Source organism: Tachysurus fulvidraco, chromosome 16, assembly GCF_022655615.1.
Source record: "Tachysurus fulvidraco isolate hzauxx_2018 chromosome 16, HZAU_PFXX_2.0, whole genome shotgun sequence".
Lineage (NCBI taxonomy): Eukaryota > Metazoa > Chordata > Actinopteri > Siluriformes > Bagridae > Tachysurus > Tachysurus fulvidraco.
In genome coordinates, this window is record NC_062533.1 from 14,607,684 (window position 1) to 14,629,608 (window position 21,925).

Below are 21,925 nucleotides of genomic sequence, written 5' to 3' on the forward strand. Positions count from 1 at the left end.
TCTTCGTGCTTGCTCCTGTGCAATTAGTGTAGGACTGTAATTGGCTCTGACCATGGCTCTACATGCTCAGCTGTAGGGAATGACTTGTAATGAGGCAAGTGGACTCTCTTTCCCGTTGTCAAAACAGAACCTTTTCCTTTTTCTCGTGTTTGGCACATGCTAGTCAGTGAGTGACGGCATGAGAAATTGTATCTCATACACACCACTGACATTTATTTATTTATTTATTTATTAGAGAATGATAAACAAAGCACAGGAGTGGTAGCATAGTTAAAATTAAATATCGATAGCAAATGAACACTTTTTGCCATGACAAACTATATTTTGGTCTAAAAAGCTGATAATTGTGCTCAGGAAACTCCTTCGCAATGAGAGTAAACGAGAAACTTGTAATAAGTAATTTACTGTAGTTAATAATTAATTTTCTTTACAAAATTGTTTCCCCGTTCAAAAATAATTACATTTAGAAGCTTTTCTAAATGGAGCAGAACATTTTAGTGGTCTAATTAGAAACTTTTAAAAGCACTTTCTAACCTATTCGGCTATTTGCTGTGAGTGAAGCTGAGAGTAGGATAGATGGTTTTGGATCATTTGCTATGTATTCTGTGTACTTTGGCCTTACAGTATATGTAATTTAAAGCAAAGTATAGTTTCACTCATGGGTGAGAAATCATGGTTAGGGATAATTATAAATAAAATATATCCAATTGGCAATACCCGAGTACAGACACCATTAAATCTAAATATATGCTTAAATAATTACAGAACTGGCTTCTCTTTAATGCCAATAGTGTGCTTTATTCCTGGGGTGGTGGTAGCGTAGTGGTTAAGTGGTTAATTGTCAAATACAAAAAAACACAAACAAGTTTGAGGTGTATATTTGTAGTAAGAAAGTGTCTGGAGAAAATGGGCCATGTGCAGAAGTGTACCAGGGGAATGTCTGGGGATGTAACCTCTTCGTGATCAGAACCGGCCATAGATGGAAAAAGGTACCGAAGCATTCGGGCCCTCACAACCAGACTGTGTAACAGTTTCTTCCCACAAGCCATCAGACTCCTTAATAACTGAACTGAACTGTACTGAGCACAACATACACACGCACATCATCTGTATGGAGTGCACAGACCTACACCACATACACACACTTCTAATATACAACTATCAACTTGTTTACATGCTGCTTACATTCATCAAACTGTTTACATGCTTACTGTTTACATGCTGTTTTTCACACTTTTTTTTACTTTTTTGCTCTTTGCGCACACTGTCTAACATTTCAGTCATTTTGCTCATACTGTACAATATTTCAGTTGTTGCTTTATTTTTGCACAATCTTATACATGATCTCAGGGACCTGCTGCTAAGAAACTGTGTTCATTCTAGTATTACTGCATGCAATATTGTCTGAACTTACAGTATTTACTGTACATACAGTATTGACACTGGCCGGTCGGCGCTTTTTTTTGTTTACTGTCTTTTGTGTACTGTCTTTTTTGTACTTTGTGTATTTTGTCTTGTAACCTTTTGTCCTGCACTGTCTTGTCTGTCTTGTCCTACACTGTTTGCACCAGGTTCCACAGTTGCACTTTATGTGGCTAAGACTACTTACTAAGTCCTTGGCTCTGTCTTTGTTTTATGTAACACCTTGATCCTGGAGAAACGTCGTGTCATTTCACTGTGTACTGCAACAGCTATATATGGTTGAAATGACAATAAAAGCTTCTTGACTTGACTTGAGATGGATAGATGGATGGATGAATGGGCAGATAGACAGAAAGTTACACAAGCAAAGGAAAAGTATGTCTATACTGCTGATATAATAAAGCTGTTTTTTCCCATTGGTCATCTGACAGGTCTGGAGGTGAGCGTGTTACATGCTATAGGGTTCTATGAAATAAAGTTCATATTTCAAGACAATGAGAGACATGAGACATGAGAATCACCAACATACAGTGAGCTTAATATAAGCTGTAGCTAAAAATGTGAGGTCCTAAAATAATTTGTATGTCTTATGTTATGTGATATAATTATAAAAATGCCGTGGTTTGTGGGATCGTGAGCTGTAAAATATTTTTATTTTTTTTGCTGTTTTAACTGAAAACATATTTTGCAGCATATTAACAAAGTTAGATGGATGAGCTGATGGATGGATGGATGGATGGATGCATGGAGAGTGTTATATGGCTGTGTTTTATAGTAATAAATTGTGTAATGGAGATACAACCATTAAAATTGTTTTAGTTAATAGATATTTGTAACATTTCTTCTTTTCGCTGAAAGACTCTCTCTCTCTCTCTCTCTCTCTCTCTCTCTCTCTCTCTCTCTCTCTCTCTCTCTCCTGCTCTTTTAATGTTCAGCCTTGCTGTGATTATTTCATACAAATTGGCTTAGTATTTGTCTTTTCCCTTCAACAGAGTAACCATTTTTCCTCAGAGATCTCTTTGTAGATGTCCATCTCTTCATTTTCTTATCGCTGCTGCACATAGCCCTGAAATAAATGACGACTGCCTGGATTGGGGAGGTGATGAAATAAATGTGGTCTCTGAACCAATTGCGAGATGTACGCTGGAAAAAGCATGAAAGGAGCACAGTGGAGGAAATGAAGCGAGGGGAGCGAGGCGCTGTTTACATGCTGCAGATGAGGCAAATCCGGTCACTCGATAAGCACTACACATCTGAGTAAAAACCAGCAAAGCGGGGCGATTAGTAAAGTAAATATGATACAAGATGCATTTTGGCATGGTGGGGGGGTAAAGAGAAAAGGCTCTTACTGAACACGACCCAGACTTTCATCTGCCGCCTAATGGACCCCGAACTAAGCTTTCCTCCAAACAATTACATCAGCACAATCAAGGCACACTACGACATACTGTAATTAAACAAGGCCTGATGGATTACGAGTGTCATTTAAAACGCACTCAGAAGCTCATCAGTAGAGCCGGACTATAATAGGCTCATTCATTAGGGTGCTCTCGGCCAACTGTGTCTCATGGCAGCCTATCGAGAGCATCTCACGCTGGAGAGGTTGTGTGTCTGTGTGTGTGTCTGTGTGTGTGTGTAATGCCTGGCAGAACTGAGGCATTAAGGTGGGCATGCTGGAAGCCAGCATACGAACACGAAAGATATGCTCTGACAGTATTTGTAACTAGGTGAGGTTTCAACTTAGCATACAGCATGCTAAGCAGCTGTGGCAGCTCACAGATGCCATACGCAACAAGGATAACCATGAAAAAAATGCCAGTGCTCATGTGGCTGAGAATATTTCTACTTTAATGACATACTGCATGATATAGCTATGCTTTTGGAATCAAGATTGGCGAAGTTTCTCTTAAGAGGTAGGTTTCCAAAACCCTGGTCTTGAAGTACTCAGTGTTTTACCTCTCAGTTACCCTGATTCAACTAACCAACTGATTAACAATCCTTTCTGAGTTTGAATCAAGTAAACACATTAAATGTGTGGTAAAACACATGCTGAACATGGGATACTCTGGTTAGCGGGTCGGGAACCTGATTAATATGGTATTAAATGATAAAAAGATTATTTGACTTGGCCTTTAAATGAAACTTCAATGGTTTTTAAGTTCTGCACATATTCTCTTATCCCTGTTAAATAAAATGTCTGCTCACAAAAGGTCTCTGACAGATCCTGGACAAAACGTTAAACTGGAGACAAAGGAAGTGATGCAAAGGTCCAACCTATCAGGACAAGCAAGGGTTCTTACTTGCTTGTCAGTTATAAAAGATTTCAATTTAACGCCAGCATTCAAGCTCTATAGTTTGGCTTTGGGGCGTTAAGTTAAGTTTAGGACTCTGTTTGTCCAGATGTGCATTTGAGCCACTTAAAACCAGCTAATATCTGGGCATTCTCTGATAGCCAGGATCTTAATGGATGCTTTTGTCTGAGTATGATGGACACAGCTCATTTGATGGTGCATCCGGGCATGCTAAGCTTTCCTCACCCCCCCGTAGAGATGTGACAGTGCATGTCTGCCAAAGCATTCTCCTTTCCTCTCAGTGTGAAGGAGAAATCTGCCCAAGGAGAGGTCTTGGTGTCTGAGGACTAGATCTGAGCTGGCAACTTGGCAAAACATAAACAATGCTTCTCTCATGGGCGCATCGATTGTACCCAAAATGTGCAGTATTACAGTCCATTTGGGCTTTGATTTCAACAGCCCAAATTCTACTCAAGGACAGTGGACTACCTTCTGCTTTCTGCAAAATTACATCAATATAATAGGTTCAGGATGTGGACACTGGTGCGTAGCAACACACTGGACCTCACAAGCTCATGGGGCAAGAGGTGAGAGAAAGAGAGAGCACATTAATCACTGAGCAGCAGCATTAACTTGTCATCTCACCATCTCCTGGGCGGATTTCTCTGGGCAATCTTACAATGCCCTACTCAGACAGCCTGAACATGAGCTTTGTATTCTTCTGAAATAAATTAACACATTTTCCTTGGCTAATGACTGTTGAAGCTGGCAGGAAGAACGCTGAGTGCACATGGGTTAATGCAGACAGGAATGGCTCGGGATTTCATCACTCTGCGCTTTTCAGAAAAAACCCCAGTGAATACCGAGGCATCTGCTCCTTTAACAGAATGCCACACATTTTCAGCCAGAATGATACAAATGGCATACAACATTTGGCATAAAAAAAATAAAAAATAAAAAATGACAATCCATCCGGATAGGCAGACCGGAATCTGAATCCCTTTCAAAAGTAAGACAGTATTGAAACCTGGCCTCTTGGGTATTAATCATGAAGGTGAGTGTTAAGTGGAAGAGATCATCATCTTCCTCTCACTGCATAAGTGGTACTACTGTAGTGACACAGTAGGCACAAACAACAAATAAGGGAGCCTGGTGTCAGCATAAGAATTACCTTGTTATTAGATTAATCAAAAAATCTTCATAAAAAGAGAAAAGAGAATGGCGGGCAAGCTTATTGCAAAAATCATCAGATCATCCTCAGATTCATATATCAGCTCAGTCTGTGAGCTCGCCATTATCGTGCGGCTCTATTTAATTACTTTCAGACCGATGCTTCCTTACGGCGTAATGATGCATGCAGTCTTACTAATGTCTGAGCAGCGTGGAAATGAATGGCTTAGGACTGAGCATCCATTTCTGGTCCGGAAGAAACCTCATTAAGCAAAAGGTGCTACTCAGGCTGGGAAAAAAAACAACAAAAAAAACATGGCCTCCACCTTGGCTGACTAGCAGCTAACTGAAGCACTGCAAACAGGAAAATGGCTAACTGTGATTCCCGCATGTCTTTTCTGTAAATTTCTTAATTATCCGTCTGTGTTTTAGCAGCAGGGGAGGAAAAGTTTAAGCTGCATTGCTTTGTTTCACGTAAAAAAAAAAAAAAAGGACGCGATACTTCCGTCTCTTTATCACCGCATCGAATTAACCTTGAAGGTCAGATTCATTAATAAAAATGAGATAAGAAATTACATCTTGGGCACTTTGCATGCTGTGACATGCCTGGTGCTTAGCAAAAAGAGATGACAAGCAAAAATGCAGATAAATTGAGGGCTTGGAGCAGAGATCAAGAAAGATAGATAAATTGCCTCAGCAGTTTACCAATCAAACAGTCAGTCATTCATTGTGTGGAAAAGATCACAAACGGATTCTTTGTTTCAGTGCCATTTCTGGTAAAAAAAACAAAACAAAGAAAATCCATGCCTGTGTGAGCTCGAGGGTGGAGAGTGACAGCACTGCCTGTGCATCCAGACAGCGATGAAGCTCTTACCGTTCCTTCCCATTTAATCAGGAAGTGACTGAAATAGGGAAGAGATGCATCACAAGGCATGGAGATTGGGACACCACATGTACCTCTGTCCAATTATAGGACTGCTCTTCAACTTTTGTCGTAGAACAAACTGCTTCCAGGCAAGCTCGTTTTAATGGGTTTAGGAAGACACTAGGAAAATTCTTTCGGAAATCTTCTTACATCCTCAGCCAGACAAGCTAAAGTGAAGACACATGCTGGATCAAGAGTGCTGAAAATTGGAGCACTCAAGGTGAAAGTGTCACCAGGGAGCAGACGCTGGATGGATAAATGTCCATTTTGTCTTGGCTGATTCGTTTGATCCGAGTCTAGACCTCTCTATACCACATGGATTTTGCGGCTTAAAAACCCACCTGATTCCACGTACCACGTAATTATTAACCTTTATGCAATCGAAGTCCCCAAATTCCCAGGATTTTTAATCACAACTATTATATTTATATTTTGCTAGATTTGTTAGCCTTTATTCAGAATTCCTCAAGAAGTCAACAGCAAATGTGTTTAAATGTGATATTGAAAGCAAAATCAAACTGAACATGTGATTAAAAACATATATGGACATATATGGAGATAAATGCAGATGACTCACTCACTCATTTTCTACCGCTTATCCGAACTTCATGTTTATCTCAGGCGTCATCGAGCATCGAGGCAGGATACACCCTGGATGGAGTGCCAACCCATCGCAGGGCACACACACACTCTCATTCACTCATACACTCACACACTACAGACAATTTTCCAGAGATGCCAATCAACCTACCATGCATGTCTTTGGACCGGGGGAGGAAACCCCCGAGGCGCATGGAGAACATGCAAACTCCACACACACAAGGCGGAGGCGGGAATCGAACCCCCAACCCTGGAGGTATGAGGCGAACGTGCTAACCACTAAGCCACCGTGCCCCCTAAATGCAGATGGATGTAAAGTAAAATCTGTTAAATTCAAAATGTCGGTCAGACGTCAGGAAAACAGAGCAAAATAAAGGGCAGGTACAGAAAGTAAATAATCAGGAAAAACTCCGGGTTGTTGACTGGACGATCGGGGTTCAAGCCGCAGCACTGCCAAGCTGACAATATTGGAAGAAAGTTTTATCACAAAATAAAGGCTTCTTCTTCTAACTTCCAGGTCACAAATTGGATAATTGGATAATTGGATACTTTGGTCACTTTTAAAAATTTTTTTTTATATTTGTTATTCTTATACCGGACAGTTGCATAAAGCATTTCACTGCATATCGTACCCTGTATGTACGTGTATGTGACAAATAAAATTTGTTTTGATTTGATGTATAGCCTTCTCAAGTATCATGGTCTTTCTACCTTTAAATAAGTTAATACCATTACTGACTGTAAATAATCGTTAGTATAATCAGTACATAGTACTAAACCTGACCAGACTAATCACTATCGTTAGTTTGGTGAATGTTTCAATTCCGCTACAATCGATCAGAACCAGTGGCCACTCAGGCCTTTCAGTATGAATGTGAGGTTAAAATAGCTTTCTGTAAGATTCACAAGCCATTCTGTGTACATGTTAGAGAGCTCTGTGCGTGAAAATCCCAAGGAATCAGCATTTTCGAAAAGTACTCAAAAAAGCCCATCTGGCACCACAGTCAAAGTCACAGAGATCAGACTTTATCTTCATGTTCTTCATGTTCATGTTTGATGTGAGCATTTTTTAATGCATTGAGCTGCTGCCATTTGATTGCCTGATTAGTGAACTGCATAAAGTGTACAGTACAGGTGTTCCTAATAAAGTGGACGGTCATTTTAGACACAAATACAGATCTTTTGTGCATGCATTTAAATACAGATACAAATAGTGGCACATTGCAGCCATAACATCCCGACATCTGAAAACATCTTGAATACTAAGATGCTCTGAGTTCGTTTTGAAAATTGAGATCTGGAGGCTTCCGAAGACGTGCATAAATAATGCAGTGTTTCTACATGAATGTGCTCTCATCATGAAATGGTTGTTTGTGATTAAATGAGATCAACACACACACACACACACACACACACACACACACACACACACACACACACACACACACACACACACACACACACACACACACACACACACACACAAAGAAAATGAGCTTCATCAAGATGTGTTGCAAGTGCATATTAAAATAATTTCCCAAACTGTAATCAGAAAATAATCCCAACACAAAAAACTTGCACCACAGACAGAGAGAAAAACCTTGACGACATTGTTCATGTCCTTGAAACACGATCAAACATCTTTTCTTTTAAAACCGTGAAAGAAATCATGAAATTATTTCCACACGGTCTACATTTTCACTGGTGATCTGCTGGACCAAAAGAGCAAGAATCAAATATTGTTTTTTTAACCTTAGCGTTATCTGTAAAGTGTAACTGTAATAGTGTTTGTGTATTTCACCTTGGACTGTTTGACTATGATTTCAGAATATTCCTTTGGACTGTTTGCTGAGTTTTTTCCTCTCTGTGCTTGTTCCAGTATTTTTGAACTGTGGGTTTGGTGTGGGGTTTGGTGTGGGTTCAATTTTGTGACCGAACACTTTGCGATTATTTGAATGTTGTGTACCTACAGTATGGTCATGAGCTTTGGGTCATGACCGAAAGGACAAGATCCCGGATACGGGCGGCTGAACTGATTTTCCTCCGAAGGGTGGCTGGGCGCTCCCTTAGAGATAGGGTGTGGAGCTCAGAGTAGAGCCGCTGCTCCTCCACATCGAGAGGAGTCAGCCGAGGTGGCTTGAGCATCCGGATGCCTCCTGGACGTCTCCCTGAGGAGGTTTTCTGGGCATGTCCAACCGGAAGGAGGCCCCAGGGAAGACCTAGGATACGCTGGAGGTACTATGTCTCTCGGCTGGACTGGGAACGCCTCTGTATTCCCCCGGAAGAGCTGGAGGAAGTGTCTGGGGAGAGGGAAGTCTGGGCGTCCCTGCTTAGACTGCTGCCCCCACGACCCGGCCCCAGATAAGCGGTAGAAAATGGATGGATGGATGGATGTTATGTGCAGGTATTGTGCAGAAAAATGTGTAATATCTATATGTGCTATGCCAAAAAAAAAAAGATGAAGTCTGGTAGCATTGAATAGTCATGTCTGGAAAAATTCCAGACTCATATGTTGATTGGTTCATCTCCTGATTTTACTTAGTGGCAAATATAAGACCGCTCCTTCTGGCATATGCTTTGAGTGATAACTCGCACTGCAGTATCGGGCTGTTAAAATGCAGAGCGTCTCAGTAAAATCCATGAAGCTTGTCAGGTCTGTATTTCAAAGCAAACTTAATTCAATCATTGTATTATCGATCCCGCACATGGGTGTACGAATGCTCACGCTGAGGAGACTAAACTTTATTGAAGGTACAATAACTCCAGCCATTACCGCCATGATGTTCTGCCTTATTACCAATTTGAAACGCACTCAGCACACCTTTGATCTGCAAGCAGGTGCTTAAGCATTTGATGCCCAAGGTCTATGTATGGAACAGAACCTCAAATGTGGACAGCTGGGGATTTTTTTCGCACCATCTGGCACATATTTAATGCTGTTAAAATCCATCTTTGAGCCTAGATATCTGGACTGTAGTAAACGTCAAGCAATCGTCTAGTGTTCTTAAGTATATTTAAAGAATTATTACAGAACAAATGTAATCACGTTCATCTTATTCAAGCCACTGCAAGTTATTTTGGCTCATATGTTGGAAAGTGAACGTCATTGAAAAGAAATGAAGTTACTTTAGAATTATTCTGTTAGTGGCTTGAAATTGAGTTAAGCAACCGGAGAAAAATATCCATACAGAAAATGGCAATAATGAGAGATTTATTTTTAATTTTATGAATGTCACAAAGGGCAGCGTATTACTTGTGTTTCTTTGCTACTTTTTTGCCATTTTATTTGTGTATTCTTTGCATTATTGGCTTCATTGTCTAGAGAGATTTATACCTGCATTGCAATTCCCTTAACATTACTTCCTTCGAATATGTGAACCCGAGTGTGACCGAATTCACGTCTAGTCTCAGTAAAGCTTCAGATCTTCATGGCATGGATTCTGAAATGTTTAGCTCCATGTTGACATGATTGCATTGCAGCTTGACATGACACTTGTGACATGGCACATTATCATGCTAGAATTAGTCATGTGGTTATCAACAGTCATCAGATAAGATAAGCTGTGGCATTCCAGCGATGCTTGAATGGTGCCTCAATAAGAACTATAAGAAAACACTATTGCCCACACTATTACACCATTACGCCACCAGTATGAACTCTTCCCGAACATGCTTCTGAACTCGAGGTGGGTTTGAAGATTTGTTCCAATCAGCTGCAGTAGAAAGAAAGATTCTTCAGATCAGGTGACGTTTTTTCAAATCTTCAGCTCTCAGTGAGCCTCAGATTGCTTTTCTTGGCTGACCGGACTTGAACCTGATGTGTTCTTCTGCGTTGTAGTTCACTCTCCTCGAGGTCTGACATGTTATACATTACGAGATGCTTTTCTGCTCACCACGTTTATTTGAGTAGTTATTTGAATTACCGTAGCCTTTCTGTCAGCTCGAACCAGTCTTGTTTCCATTCTTATTTCTACCTAAACAATACCTCAAGCTCTTGGTCTGTATCTGCATGAATCTACTGTATGCACGGGGTAAGTGGATTTACTAACCTACTGGATTGAAGACTAAAAAGTTTAGTCTGCCATTTTGTTTGAACTGTTTCTTAGAAGGTGTTTTTTAAGTGTCCACAAAAAGCATAACAAAATCTAATGAGAAAAATATACTTTAATTGATAGATAAAATGCTGCACTCAAGGTGTGACCTTCCTATTGGTGCACTACATTAGCAAAAAAAAAAAAAAAAAAAAAAAGTAATCAGAAAATTAAAATTCACAAGTGTTAGTTGTTTATACACCACAATGTTTAACACTATTTGTGTTAGCAGCTGGATAAACACTGTGTCACAATATCCTGACAAATGCTTAGCGTAGACGGTAGCATCTTTTCTCACATTCAGCACCGGAGGAGTGAACACGCAAGCTTCAGCATGATCATTTGCACAGTGCAAATACACAGATCTGTTTTATAAACACATTCCCTAATTACATGGCATACATTAAACCGTTCTGAAAGATCTCGGCACTGGCGTACGCACACATACACACACACACAGCCAACTGGGAGCCCCAGGTTAGTAATTACAAGGAAAGGCTGAGAGTTAAAGATGCACTGGGGATACTGCATCGTCTTTCACCTGAGAGTATAAGCCCACACACACACATACATACAATGCTGCAGGAGAACACAGGCTGTGAATACTCTACGAGGAAAGAGCGGCACTTCCTGCATTCCCAGGAGTGGAGCGCTGCAAAGCCACTAAAAGCTCCCAACAGGCTCCTAGTCAGAATGCTGCCATTGTTTTTCTCCGCCAATGTTTTCTGATATAAAATCTCTGCAGGACCATTAGCTGTCAGAGCGCAGACGGCTATAAATACAGCATGAACACAACTCTAGTTTGGTCGAGTTGAGGACGAGAGCGGCTATTTTCAGAACGTCTCGGCCCACTGTTAAAATTATCTAGGCTTTGACATAATGTCAGACTTGATTACAAACTGTCTGAATATTTAATGCAAGCCCTTGTTTCCCACTTACTACACAGACTGCTGCTTAGGCTGAAATGTAAAAATAGCTTTACTAAAGCCTTGATGGTGTTTTTACCAATAAAATCAGACTGATGATTTGCACTTGCACTGGAATAAACTACAAAGGTGAATACAAAGTGGAATAAACTACAAAGTGAAGCTTATGCACTATATGGGCAAAAGTTTGCAAGCACATGATACTCACACTCATGTAGTGTGTGCGCTTCTTGAATGAACTTTAAAGGGCATTAATGTTCAGTTGGTCCCCCATTTTTTCAGCATGTCTCATTTCACTAAAAGAGCATTAGACTGGTCAGACACTCATGTTGGACAAGAAGGCTTGGTACGCAATATGGATTTAAATTAATCAGTGGTGTTCAATGGGGTTGAGGTCAGGGCTCTGTGAAGGTTACTTGAGTTCATCTGTTTAAACCTTGCTACATAAGAGCTACAGTATATAGCTCACCTTGTGCAACAGTGCATTGGTGGTTTGGGCCTTAGTTCCAGTGAAGAGAAATATTAGACAATAGGCAAACCACATAAATGTGAACGTCAGGTGTCCACATACTTTCAGCTATATAGCATATGTTTTGCATAAAATTAATTAACTCTCCAACTCTCCATACCACAAGGTGGCAATCTAATCAGATTGTCTCTATTTTTTATTATTTTTTTTTGTTAATTTATTGTTAACATTTCTGGATCTTGAATAAAGTCAACAATCCATAATGTAAACATTATACAGTTTCAATAGATACACTATATTTCTTAAAATCAAGCAAACGATGCCATAAATAGTCCACTTCCTTGGGGGCCTTAATTCAGAATGCAAAACAAACGCGTTTATATTTCATTCTCTTCAAAGCATGCTCAGCTTATTCGAATATCCCATTAGTAGGCCAATTTGTGCAACGCTGACATCGAGATGCGACATCAAAACCTGTTTCCCGCTGTCCTGAGCTATCTGTTATACAACTATACAGTATATCATGATATATAATCCTCACCTCGATTCTAAGCAGATGCATGTGTATTTTATTTATATTGTACATGGGTGAATTGTGATGATTGAGTAGGCGTGAACGCTAAGGGGTCGAGGGAAACACTTACAGCCAGGATGATCTGCAGGGAACTGTGCGCCACCTCCACATACTGGTACTCCAGCACGCAGCCGGCTATGCTGATGTAGCGGTGGTCTTCAGGAGCCCAGGAGGGTGGGGGAGTCACGGGGGTCACCCTACACCCAGGACCGTTCTCCATCCACCAGGAGCGATGCATGGAAATATTAAAGGTCATGATCAAGTCTGTGTCCTGTGGGTTAAAAACACACACACAAAATAAATAAATAAATAAATAAATAAATAAATAAATAAATAAATAATTACAGGCATGAGAAACAGCTCATAAAATATGATATGACATATCATGTGATGACATGACATATCATGAGATATGTCAAAGGATGCCTGGTTTATGTGGATAAAAATGGCATCTCAAATTCAGTAAAAAAGAGTAAATGAAATGTCCTTACAGGTTTATATTGTGGTATAAACTTGTGCAAGATTTTTAATACAAGTGACATCATTACTTCTTTATCATTAGTTTCTTTGTTCCTACTTTTTTCCGTCTTTCATTTTTTCAATGTTCCTTCTTCCTTGCTTTTCTGAATTTTCCTTCCATCCTTCCTTCCTTCCTTCCTTCCTTCCTTCCTTCCTTCCTTCCTTCCTTCCTTCCTCCCTCCATCCGTTTCTTCCTCCCTTCCTTGCTTACTTACATTGATTATTCATCTAGCATGCGTGCACATAAATATTGGTTGCATCTTTTTTTAAAATATTGTTAAAACAGAAGTAAATTGTGTCATAATTTTGTCTATTTTATACTATTTTTAGGCCTTCTTGTGTCCTTCTGTGCATGTGTACATTAGATTTTCAACACAAAGTAACATGGTGGATGTATAGTACTATAAAATGCTGTTAGTAGAAGCCAGAATTCCTTCTAGCAAGTTTCTGAGTGACAGGATACCCCTGTGGATATCCAATGTTCAAAGAACAACAAAGTCACAATGTCAGTCATATGTTGTCAAAAGAAATGGGTTCACTTGAAATTTTGTCAGTAAACTGACAAATGTCTGTGATTTAAAAAAAATAAATAAAAATGAGCTCTCATTGATTCATCTTAAGTAACTGCTTTATGCCGGTCATGGTTGAGGGGGGTACTTAGTCAATCCAGGGAACGCTGGGCATGAGACACCATAGTCTGGATTCTAGTCCATTGTAGGGCACCATACACACACACACACACACACACACACACACACACACACACACACACACACACACACACACACACACACTAGGGGGCAGCTTAGTGTGGCCAGTCCACATACTGCCATGTTATTGGGGAGACTGAAGAACCCAGAGGAAACCCACATGGACATGTATGTGAAACACAGAGAATACCGAAGCTCAGGACTGAATGGAGGATAAAGCATTGCATCTCTATGTACTACATAACCGTACTACACCTTTTTATTTAACTGAAACTAAACTCTACCTTGAAATACAAAATCAATCCCATTAGCACACAACAGAGCAGTATTGTATAGTAACTTACAGTCTTACAGTGACAGCTTCTGTAAATAAGTGAACTCGCCTTTAACAAAGCACTCATTTAGAGTCCCGTTAGAATTAGAGCGGATGATTAAGAAGCACTTAAACACAAAGATTTGATGGTTAAATTTACTTTCCTTATTTAATTACCAATAATATGTCATACCATTGACTGGGAGTGTGTGTACAACAAGAGATGTTATCAAAACCACAATACAAGTCAAAGTCAGAAGTTTCTTCTTATCAAGAGCATCACCACCATTGTAGAAGAAACCCTCACACAAACTCTACACCCTCCTGCCATTTAGAAAAAGACATCCTGACCCACAGCCAGACTGTTTAAGAGTTTCTTCTCCCAAGCCATCAGACTCCTCAATACCCAGAGACCGGACTGAATTCAATTCAAATCAATTTATATGTATTGCGATTTTAACAATTGACATTGTTTTAAAGCAGGTTTACATAAGTATAAAAACAGAATACAAAATTTTAATTCAGCAACTATATATCTCTTAGAAATTCCCTTAATGAGCAAGCCAGAGGCGAAGACGGCAAGGAAAACTGATGATATGAAGAAAAAACCTTGAGAGGAACAAGACTCAGTAAGGAACCTCATCATCATTTGGGTGATACTGAACAGGAAATAATGTAAATGTATATTATGTCCTTTCTACAACAGTTTGCAGAACTCGTGACATAACTGTGTACTAGCTGGTGCTGCACTATCCTATTTGAATTATTTTACCATATTGTCTTGCAAAATTTATTACTGTTCTTATTTCTGTGTTCTCTGTTGCAGTTCCGTGTTTTTATTTTGTAGCACCAAGGACCTGGAGAAACGATATTTTATTTTGCTGTGTACATTTTTATTTTTAAATGGCAATTAAAGCTTCTTGACTTGATTTGACTTGACTTTACTCTCACATATATCCCTTCTGGGGGCTTATTGGTTAGTACGTTCGCCTCACACCTCCAGGGTCGGGGGTTCGATTCCCGCCTCCGCCTTGTGTGTGTGGAGTTTGCATGTTCTCCCGGTGCCTCGGGGGTTTCCTCCCCCAGTCCAAAGACATGCATGTTCGTAGTGTGTGAGTGAATGAGAGTGTGTGTGCCCTGCGATGGGTTGGTCTCTCCAGGGTGCATCCTGCCTTGATGCCCGATGACGCCTGAGATAATTTGTAGATTGGATGAACAGTTCATATCATTTGTAATTTCTCTCAGATTCTTCCAGACTGAATTTCTTTTCCTAATGTGCAGTTATTATATACAACAGCTGGAAAGTGAGAAAATCTTTGCTATATATGACAAAAATTCCATGCCATTGTGTTTATTTCCACTCAAATAACTTTTTTAAAAAGAAAAGAAAAGAAAGCTTCTGCCTTAGCATTCATTCTAACACAAGCAAGGCTGAAGAAAAATAAATCTGATGCTGCACAATGGGCCATAGCTCAATGAAGTTGCTCTAAAAAGCTATGAGTTGACATTTCAACTGCGTGCCTTTAAACAATCTTTTCATGAAGCAAGCTGCCTGCACTTTCTGAGGTTTTATATAGTGTGCAGTGTATTATAAAAAAAGCCAGACTGAACCTATTTTCCATAAAAAGGAAACATTTTCCATCAAGAAGCAACACAAAGTCACTATGTTTGCATAAAGGATCCATATAGAGATCATATATACAGTATATATATATATATACAGTACAGACCAAAGGTTTGGACACACCACCTTTTCAACAGGACAATGACCCCAAACACACCTCCAGGCTGTGTAAGGGCTATTTGACCATGAAGGAGAGTGATGGGGTGCTGCACCAGATGACCTGGCCTCCACAGTCACCGGACCTGAACCCAATCGAGATGGTTTGGGGTGAGTTGGACCGCAGAGTGAAGGCAAAAGGTCCAACAAGTGCTAAGCATCTCTGGGAACTCCTTCAAGATTGTTGGAAGACCATTTCAGGTGACGACCTATTGAAGCTCATCAAGAGAATGCCAAGAGTGTGCAAAGCAGTAATCAAAGCAAAAGGTGGCGACTTTGAAGAACCTAGAATATGACATATTTTCAGTCGTTTCACACTTTTTTGTTATGTACGTTTATAATTCCACACGTGTTAATTCATAGTTTTGATGCCTTCAGTGTGAATCTACAATTTTCATAGTCATGAAAATAAAGAAAACTCTTTGAATGAGAAGGGGTGTCCAAACTTTTGGTATATATATATATGTATGTGTGTGTGTATGTGTGTGTGTGTGTGTGTCCTTTCTGTTGTTTGCAATGAATCTGTTTTTATTTAAATCTACTATTTATTTAGTCTACTAGTGGCAATACATTCATAGAAAAGTTTAACCAAAATGGTTAGTTTATTTTTACACACAGTTTCTATCCTTAAAGTAAATGGTGATATCAAAATCAAACCAAATTGACGTTTTTATCTTCAACCACTAAAATTCTGTGTAAGGTTCTTTAACAGAGGAAAAAACGCAGGTCTCACACTGAGTCCTGACTCATTTTATATCAGACTCAAAGCCAGAAAATCATTCATTTGTTTATACTGAAAACGTCCCATACCGTACCGTAAGTCGATTCATTAAAAAAGAAAAGGAAAATTAAGGTAACTATAACACATTGTTTAGTTGGTTGCTAATAGAATCTTGCTCTAGTGGCACTAATCATAGTTTTTAATTTTACAATTGAGATCTGAAAAGCTAAAAGTATTTTTATAGGTATCGAAATCTCACATTTGTTGCCTTCTTGTTCATTGATTTATGACTATCTTGGGCCCACAGAAATGGAAACAATCCATTCATATTTTTTTACTTTTCAAAATAAATGACATCAAATCAGTTTTAAATAATGTGTCAACAACACACATTACAATGTAAAGCTATTAGGAACTACTGCTTTAATAAAAAAATTCCTGCGCTAATCCCAGAACTTCTTATCACAATCTTAATATCCTTGTAATGATTAAGAATCCCACTGTTTACTGTCACCTACAGTAAATGAACGGTTCTAATAAGCTCATGAGATAACATTTTTTCCTTGTCAATATCACCGCTGGCTTACCCAGATTACTGAAAAGCAGACAATGTAATTGTTAAGTATTATATCAATATAATTAGAATTGTATGTCTACTTTTATACCAAACAAATTTCAAGCAGAATACAAAGAACCGTGAATGGAAAGCATGTTTACGCCTTTCTAGCCGGTGAGCTGAACATCAGCCAAGTGAACAAACACAATCCATCAGCAGCCAAACAGCATGACTGGCTGTTCTACACAACAGCCTTTCTATGTGAGACCCTGCAGGAAGTCAATGCTGTTCATTGGTATGGCCGAGCTATTGTAAGGGCATTCAAGATTCCTATCCACAGTTTGTTGCCTGACATGCGTGATGGAGATGGATGAAGCCGTTTTCCTTCAACTGTGTCGCACTTCACCAATCATGGTCAAAACTAATGATGGTGCAGAGGGTGGTGTGGAAAGCTCAGTCTGTGCTGAAATCTACAGAGTTAAATTTGAAGTTTTTATTTGACACTGCTGCTTCTGTAGGGGAGGGATTCAAGCAGTGTGAACGTGCAGCATTAATTGAAAAAAGTTGCAATAAGTAATAAGTGAATGAATGAGATGTTGTGAAGGATATCCACTAGTTTGCTCAGCTTCTCACCCTTTTTAATTAAGCACCATTCCTGCCTTCTCCACACTAAAAAGCTCTTCCTTCCTTCCTGGCTTTACTTCTTCCTTCCTTCTTTCTTGGCTTTACTTCTTTCTTCCTTCCTTCCTTCCTTCCTTCCTTCCTTCCTTCCTTCCTTCCTTAATTCTGTATTTTTCTGATTCTTCCTTCCTTCCTTCCTTCCTTCCTTCCTTCCTTCCTTCCTACCGTCCTTCCTTCCTTCCTTCGTTCCTTCCTTCCTTCCTACCGTCCTTCCTTCCTTCCTTCCTTCCTTCCTTCCTTCCTTCCTTCCTTCCGAGAACAACTGAAGTCTGCCTTTAAAAAAGTATAGCTTTCTTAAATGTACTCAGAAGTAAAAAAAAAACAAAAAACAACAAATTGGAATTTCCAGTACATTCCAAAGTCCAGATATTCTTATGCGTACAGGTTAAATATTTTAAAATTGAAATATGACACTGTGTTCACATACACATTCAACCACCTGGTAGATGTTTTTATTCAAAAATACTTCTAAAGAGATTTCCAAATGTTATCCTTATAAAGAATTGATAAAGAATTATGGGTCATATTCAAGGGTCCAGTTGTAAAAAAAAAACAAAAACAAAACAAAAAAAAAACACGGTAAAACCTGATCTTTTTTGCCACCAAAACATATTTTTACTTATTTTTCATCTCAAAACCTAGCTGCAAAAACTCAAGCAAAAAGAAAAAAAAATCTATTTGTAGCTTCCAACAAAAGAATCTCAAGTGATACTTCACTTGTCCTCCACTTTTGAATTTTGTTCCTCTTGACAGAGGCTGTGAAAAAATTTAGATCAAATCCAGTTTACTGTAGTCAAAGATAAAATTCAAGAAATCTTTGATGTAGTGCAAACATCTATAAAGGTGCAGTGCTTCCGTACATTTTAAAGGAATACACTGAAAATAAAGCACAACCTTTTTTCCAAACCTGTTGCATCTTCTAGACTGAAGTGAGACAGCTCACATGGGGTTTTATTGTTCTTGATTAATGAGTCCAGTGGTGGTGTCAAACAATTCCCCACCATATCAAAGAACAGTGTTTTTCTCTAATAGGTAATAAAAGGGCATTTGGAGGGGATCAAAACAGAAAGAGACCAAAACTTTGGTACAGTTATGGGTCATCAATATCAATCAGTAATCTATTGATTCGCAGCTGTATTTCCCTGAGGCTAGCACTTTGGCACACAGAAAGGGAGAAAATAGAAGATTATGATGGTGACAGGAAAAGATTTTTTCAACCTGTAGTTGAAACCCTTCAGACTTTTAAAGTCCTTCAAAACAAGCCAGGTATGTTTGAAACACTGAGATTAAAAAAAAAGGTAGATCATTATTTCAATCGTTATCCAAAACTTTGCTACATGTTAGGTAGCAAACTGTTAATCTTCTAGTAAACATTATTGCACTGAAAATATCCCTAAATAAAGACTTTAGTTTCACTTTCATTTTAATAAAATTATTACTTTTCTCATTTTCCTTCCTTCCTTCCTTCCTTCCTTCCTTCCTTCCTTCCTTCCTTCCTTCCTTCCTTCCTTCCTTCCTTCCTTTCCTTAATTCCTTTCTTCCTTTCCTTAATTCCTTTCTTCCTTCTTTTACTGAATCTTCCTCAGTGTTGTATAAAGTACTAGAAAGCAATACTCGAGTAAAAGTAAAAGTATCGTACTAGAAAAAAAGCCTTTGGTAGAAGTGAAAGTCACCTTTTAGAATATTAATCAAGTAAAAGTCTTAAAGTATCTGATATTTACTGTACTTAAGTATTAAAAGTAATTTTCTGATATTTAATGTACTTAAGTATTTGAAGTAAAAGTAAAAAGTAAAATTTCAGTGATTTTCGGTAGGCATAAGAGCAGGGACGGTTCTAGGGTTTCATCTTTAGGCGGTTTTAGCCCTCAGTGAGAATTTAAAACAAGACGAGTTTTATATTATATATTATATGACTACATAGTAAGCCAAAAGTTATGGTATTATTTAAAATGGCAAAAGTGGACACCAAAATTTTATGCATGATGTAATGATGCCAGTCTTGAATCAAATCAGTTCATGTATGTGTGCATTCTCTACAAACAGTGTGTCCAATGAATGCAGGCATTAATAAACTAATATTCATAAGACAAAGACCAAATCAATAAATGTTATTTTTATTTAGTGTTGAATGGACTGTTTGCATTAATATTTTGTTTGTGCTACAACTCTGGTAATAAGAATAGTGAAATTTCATCGCTTTTGAATAAATGCCTCCAGCTCTGACTGCGCGTGCACGCTGCGCGTACCTGTGCTTCTCCGTAGAGCGTGCGTACATGCGTAATACAATCTAGGAGCAGTGATTGGCCAAACCTCCCTCATTACAGTCGCACACATTTCTTTTGATTTCATTTTGTAGTAACGAGTAACGAAGATGCTTAGTGGAAATATAGCGGAGTAAAAGTATACATTTTGTCTAGGAAATGTAGTGTAGTAAAAGTGAAAGTTGACATAAATTTAAATAGCGAAGTAAAGCACAGATACGTGAAATTTCTACTTAAGTACAGTAACGAAGTATTTGTACTTCGTTACATTACAACACTGATCTTCCTTCCTTCTTTCATTCCTTGTTTCCTTCCTCCCTCCCTCCCTCCTTCCCTTCCTTCCTTTTTTGAATTTTCTTTCCTCCATCTCTTCTTTTTGCTCTTTCTATGTTACAGAACAGTGTTAAATAACCTCTTTATTTAAGGCTATTTTAATTTTTTCTCTATAATATGACAAGACAAAAGTCTTCATTCACCATATCAACAATTAAATCTTTTTACTACATGCATTTTTGAGTGTATAGCAAAAAAACGAATTAAAACAAGCATGTTAATAGATCTGCTGTTTTCTGCCCAATCAGAATCCAGAATTGAAGGTCACATTGATCTAAGATATACTATGCATACCGTATATGTAATCTAGAACTCAAATGTGAAAAAGGCACTGCTGTTTTCAGATGGAGACATTGACTGGGTCAATAAGACATCATTATATCTAAAGCCCACAGCTAAGGCTAAAAGGAATTCAGGTGCTAAAATGAGAGCTCTGTGCCAGGTGCTTGGGGGCGCTCTTTGGTTTGGGGCACTGATTGCTGTCCCAAACTCTAACGGTCTGTTATAGATCTAAAATATATCAAGCCAGACATTTAGGGTTTTTTCTGTGGCACACAGTGCTCATTGCGGTCTTGCTCATTGTCAGGGATGATTACAGCGAGACGGGGCAGGTGCTGGAGTCTCAGCTCACCATGCGACCTCTAATTACCTGTCTACTGAGATATGTTCACTCTCATCACACTGACACAGCATGGGGTCAGCAATAAATATCATGGTGCAGAGACAGGTGCGCAAGCCACACTATCAACACTAATGAAAGAAAACAGTATGGCAAGTAAACAGCGGCTTAGAGACAGCTCAGAGTTTAGGACTTTTAGGCAGTATATATTTTCATTCAAATCTATGAATGTTGGACAAAAAAGTACAGTACATGGAGAGTTATTGTCCAGAGTTATTGTCCAAGATGATGACAGAGCAGAGCTGATTGTAGATACTGAAGGGTATGGAGTCCACCACTTTGTTATTCCATTATGAGCTGAACATGGATCTCTACGTCAATGGACCTCTGTTCCATTTAGTTTGTATAGCGCTGGTCTCTTTTTGCTCTGTCACAAAGCAACTTCACAGATATTCTGATTTAAATCGTTAATGAGCAAGTCAGACTTGCATAAATCCCCTGAAAATTTTCTCATCACCCATTGTTTCAGTTCTCTATCAACATCTCTCACCAACTTCATTATCAAATAAGTTATATTAAGTTGTAAATATGAATATTAAATTATATTCAATTCATTTTTATAGCAATAGGAATTAATAATAAATATTTACTTAATAATCAGGATAGAAATTTTATATCTATAAATATATCAGTGTATCCTTCATGAGCAAGGTGGAGGCGATGGTGGTGAGGAAACCTCTGAGACGATATGAGGAAGAAACCTCAATCCTCATCTGGGTGACACAAGATGGCGTGATTATAAATTATTTCCCTCTATAACTCTGTACATGTTATAAAGATCTTTTTCTTTTTTTTATGTTTATGTATAAATGTGGATGCCTAATGGTTAAGGTGTTGGACTACTAATTAAAAGGTTGTGGGTTCAAATTCCCGGTTCTCCAAGATGCCACTGCTTGGTCCCTGA

General features: G+C 38.8%; 1 protein-coding gene across 1 annotated transcript in view; it reads right to left on the reverse strand.

The window, feature by feature from the left end:
• nkain2 (sodium/potassium transporting ATPase interacting 2) overlaps window positions 1–21,925 on the reverse strand; it is a 209,210-nt gene that overhangs the window by 33,236 nt on the left and 154,049 nt on the right. Inside the window, exon 4 of the mRNA XM_027155323.2 lies at window positions 12,539–12,739. Within this exon, the coding sequence (XP_027011124.1) occupies window positions 12,539–12,739 (201 nt within the window). The remainder of the gene's footprint in view (window positions 1–12,538; window positions 12,740–21,925) is intronic.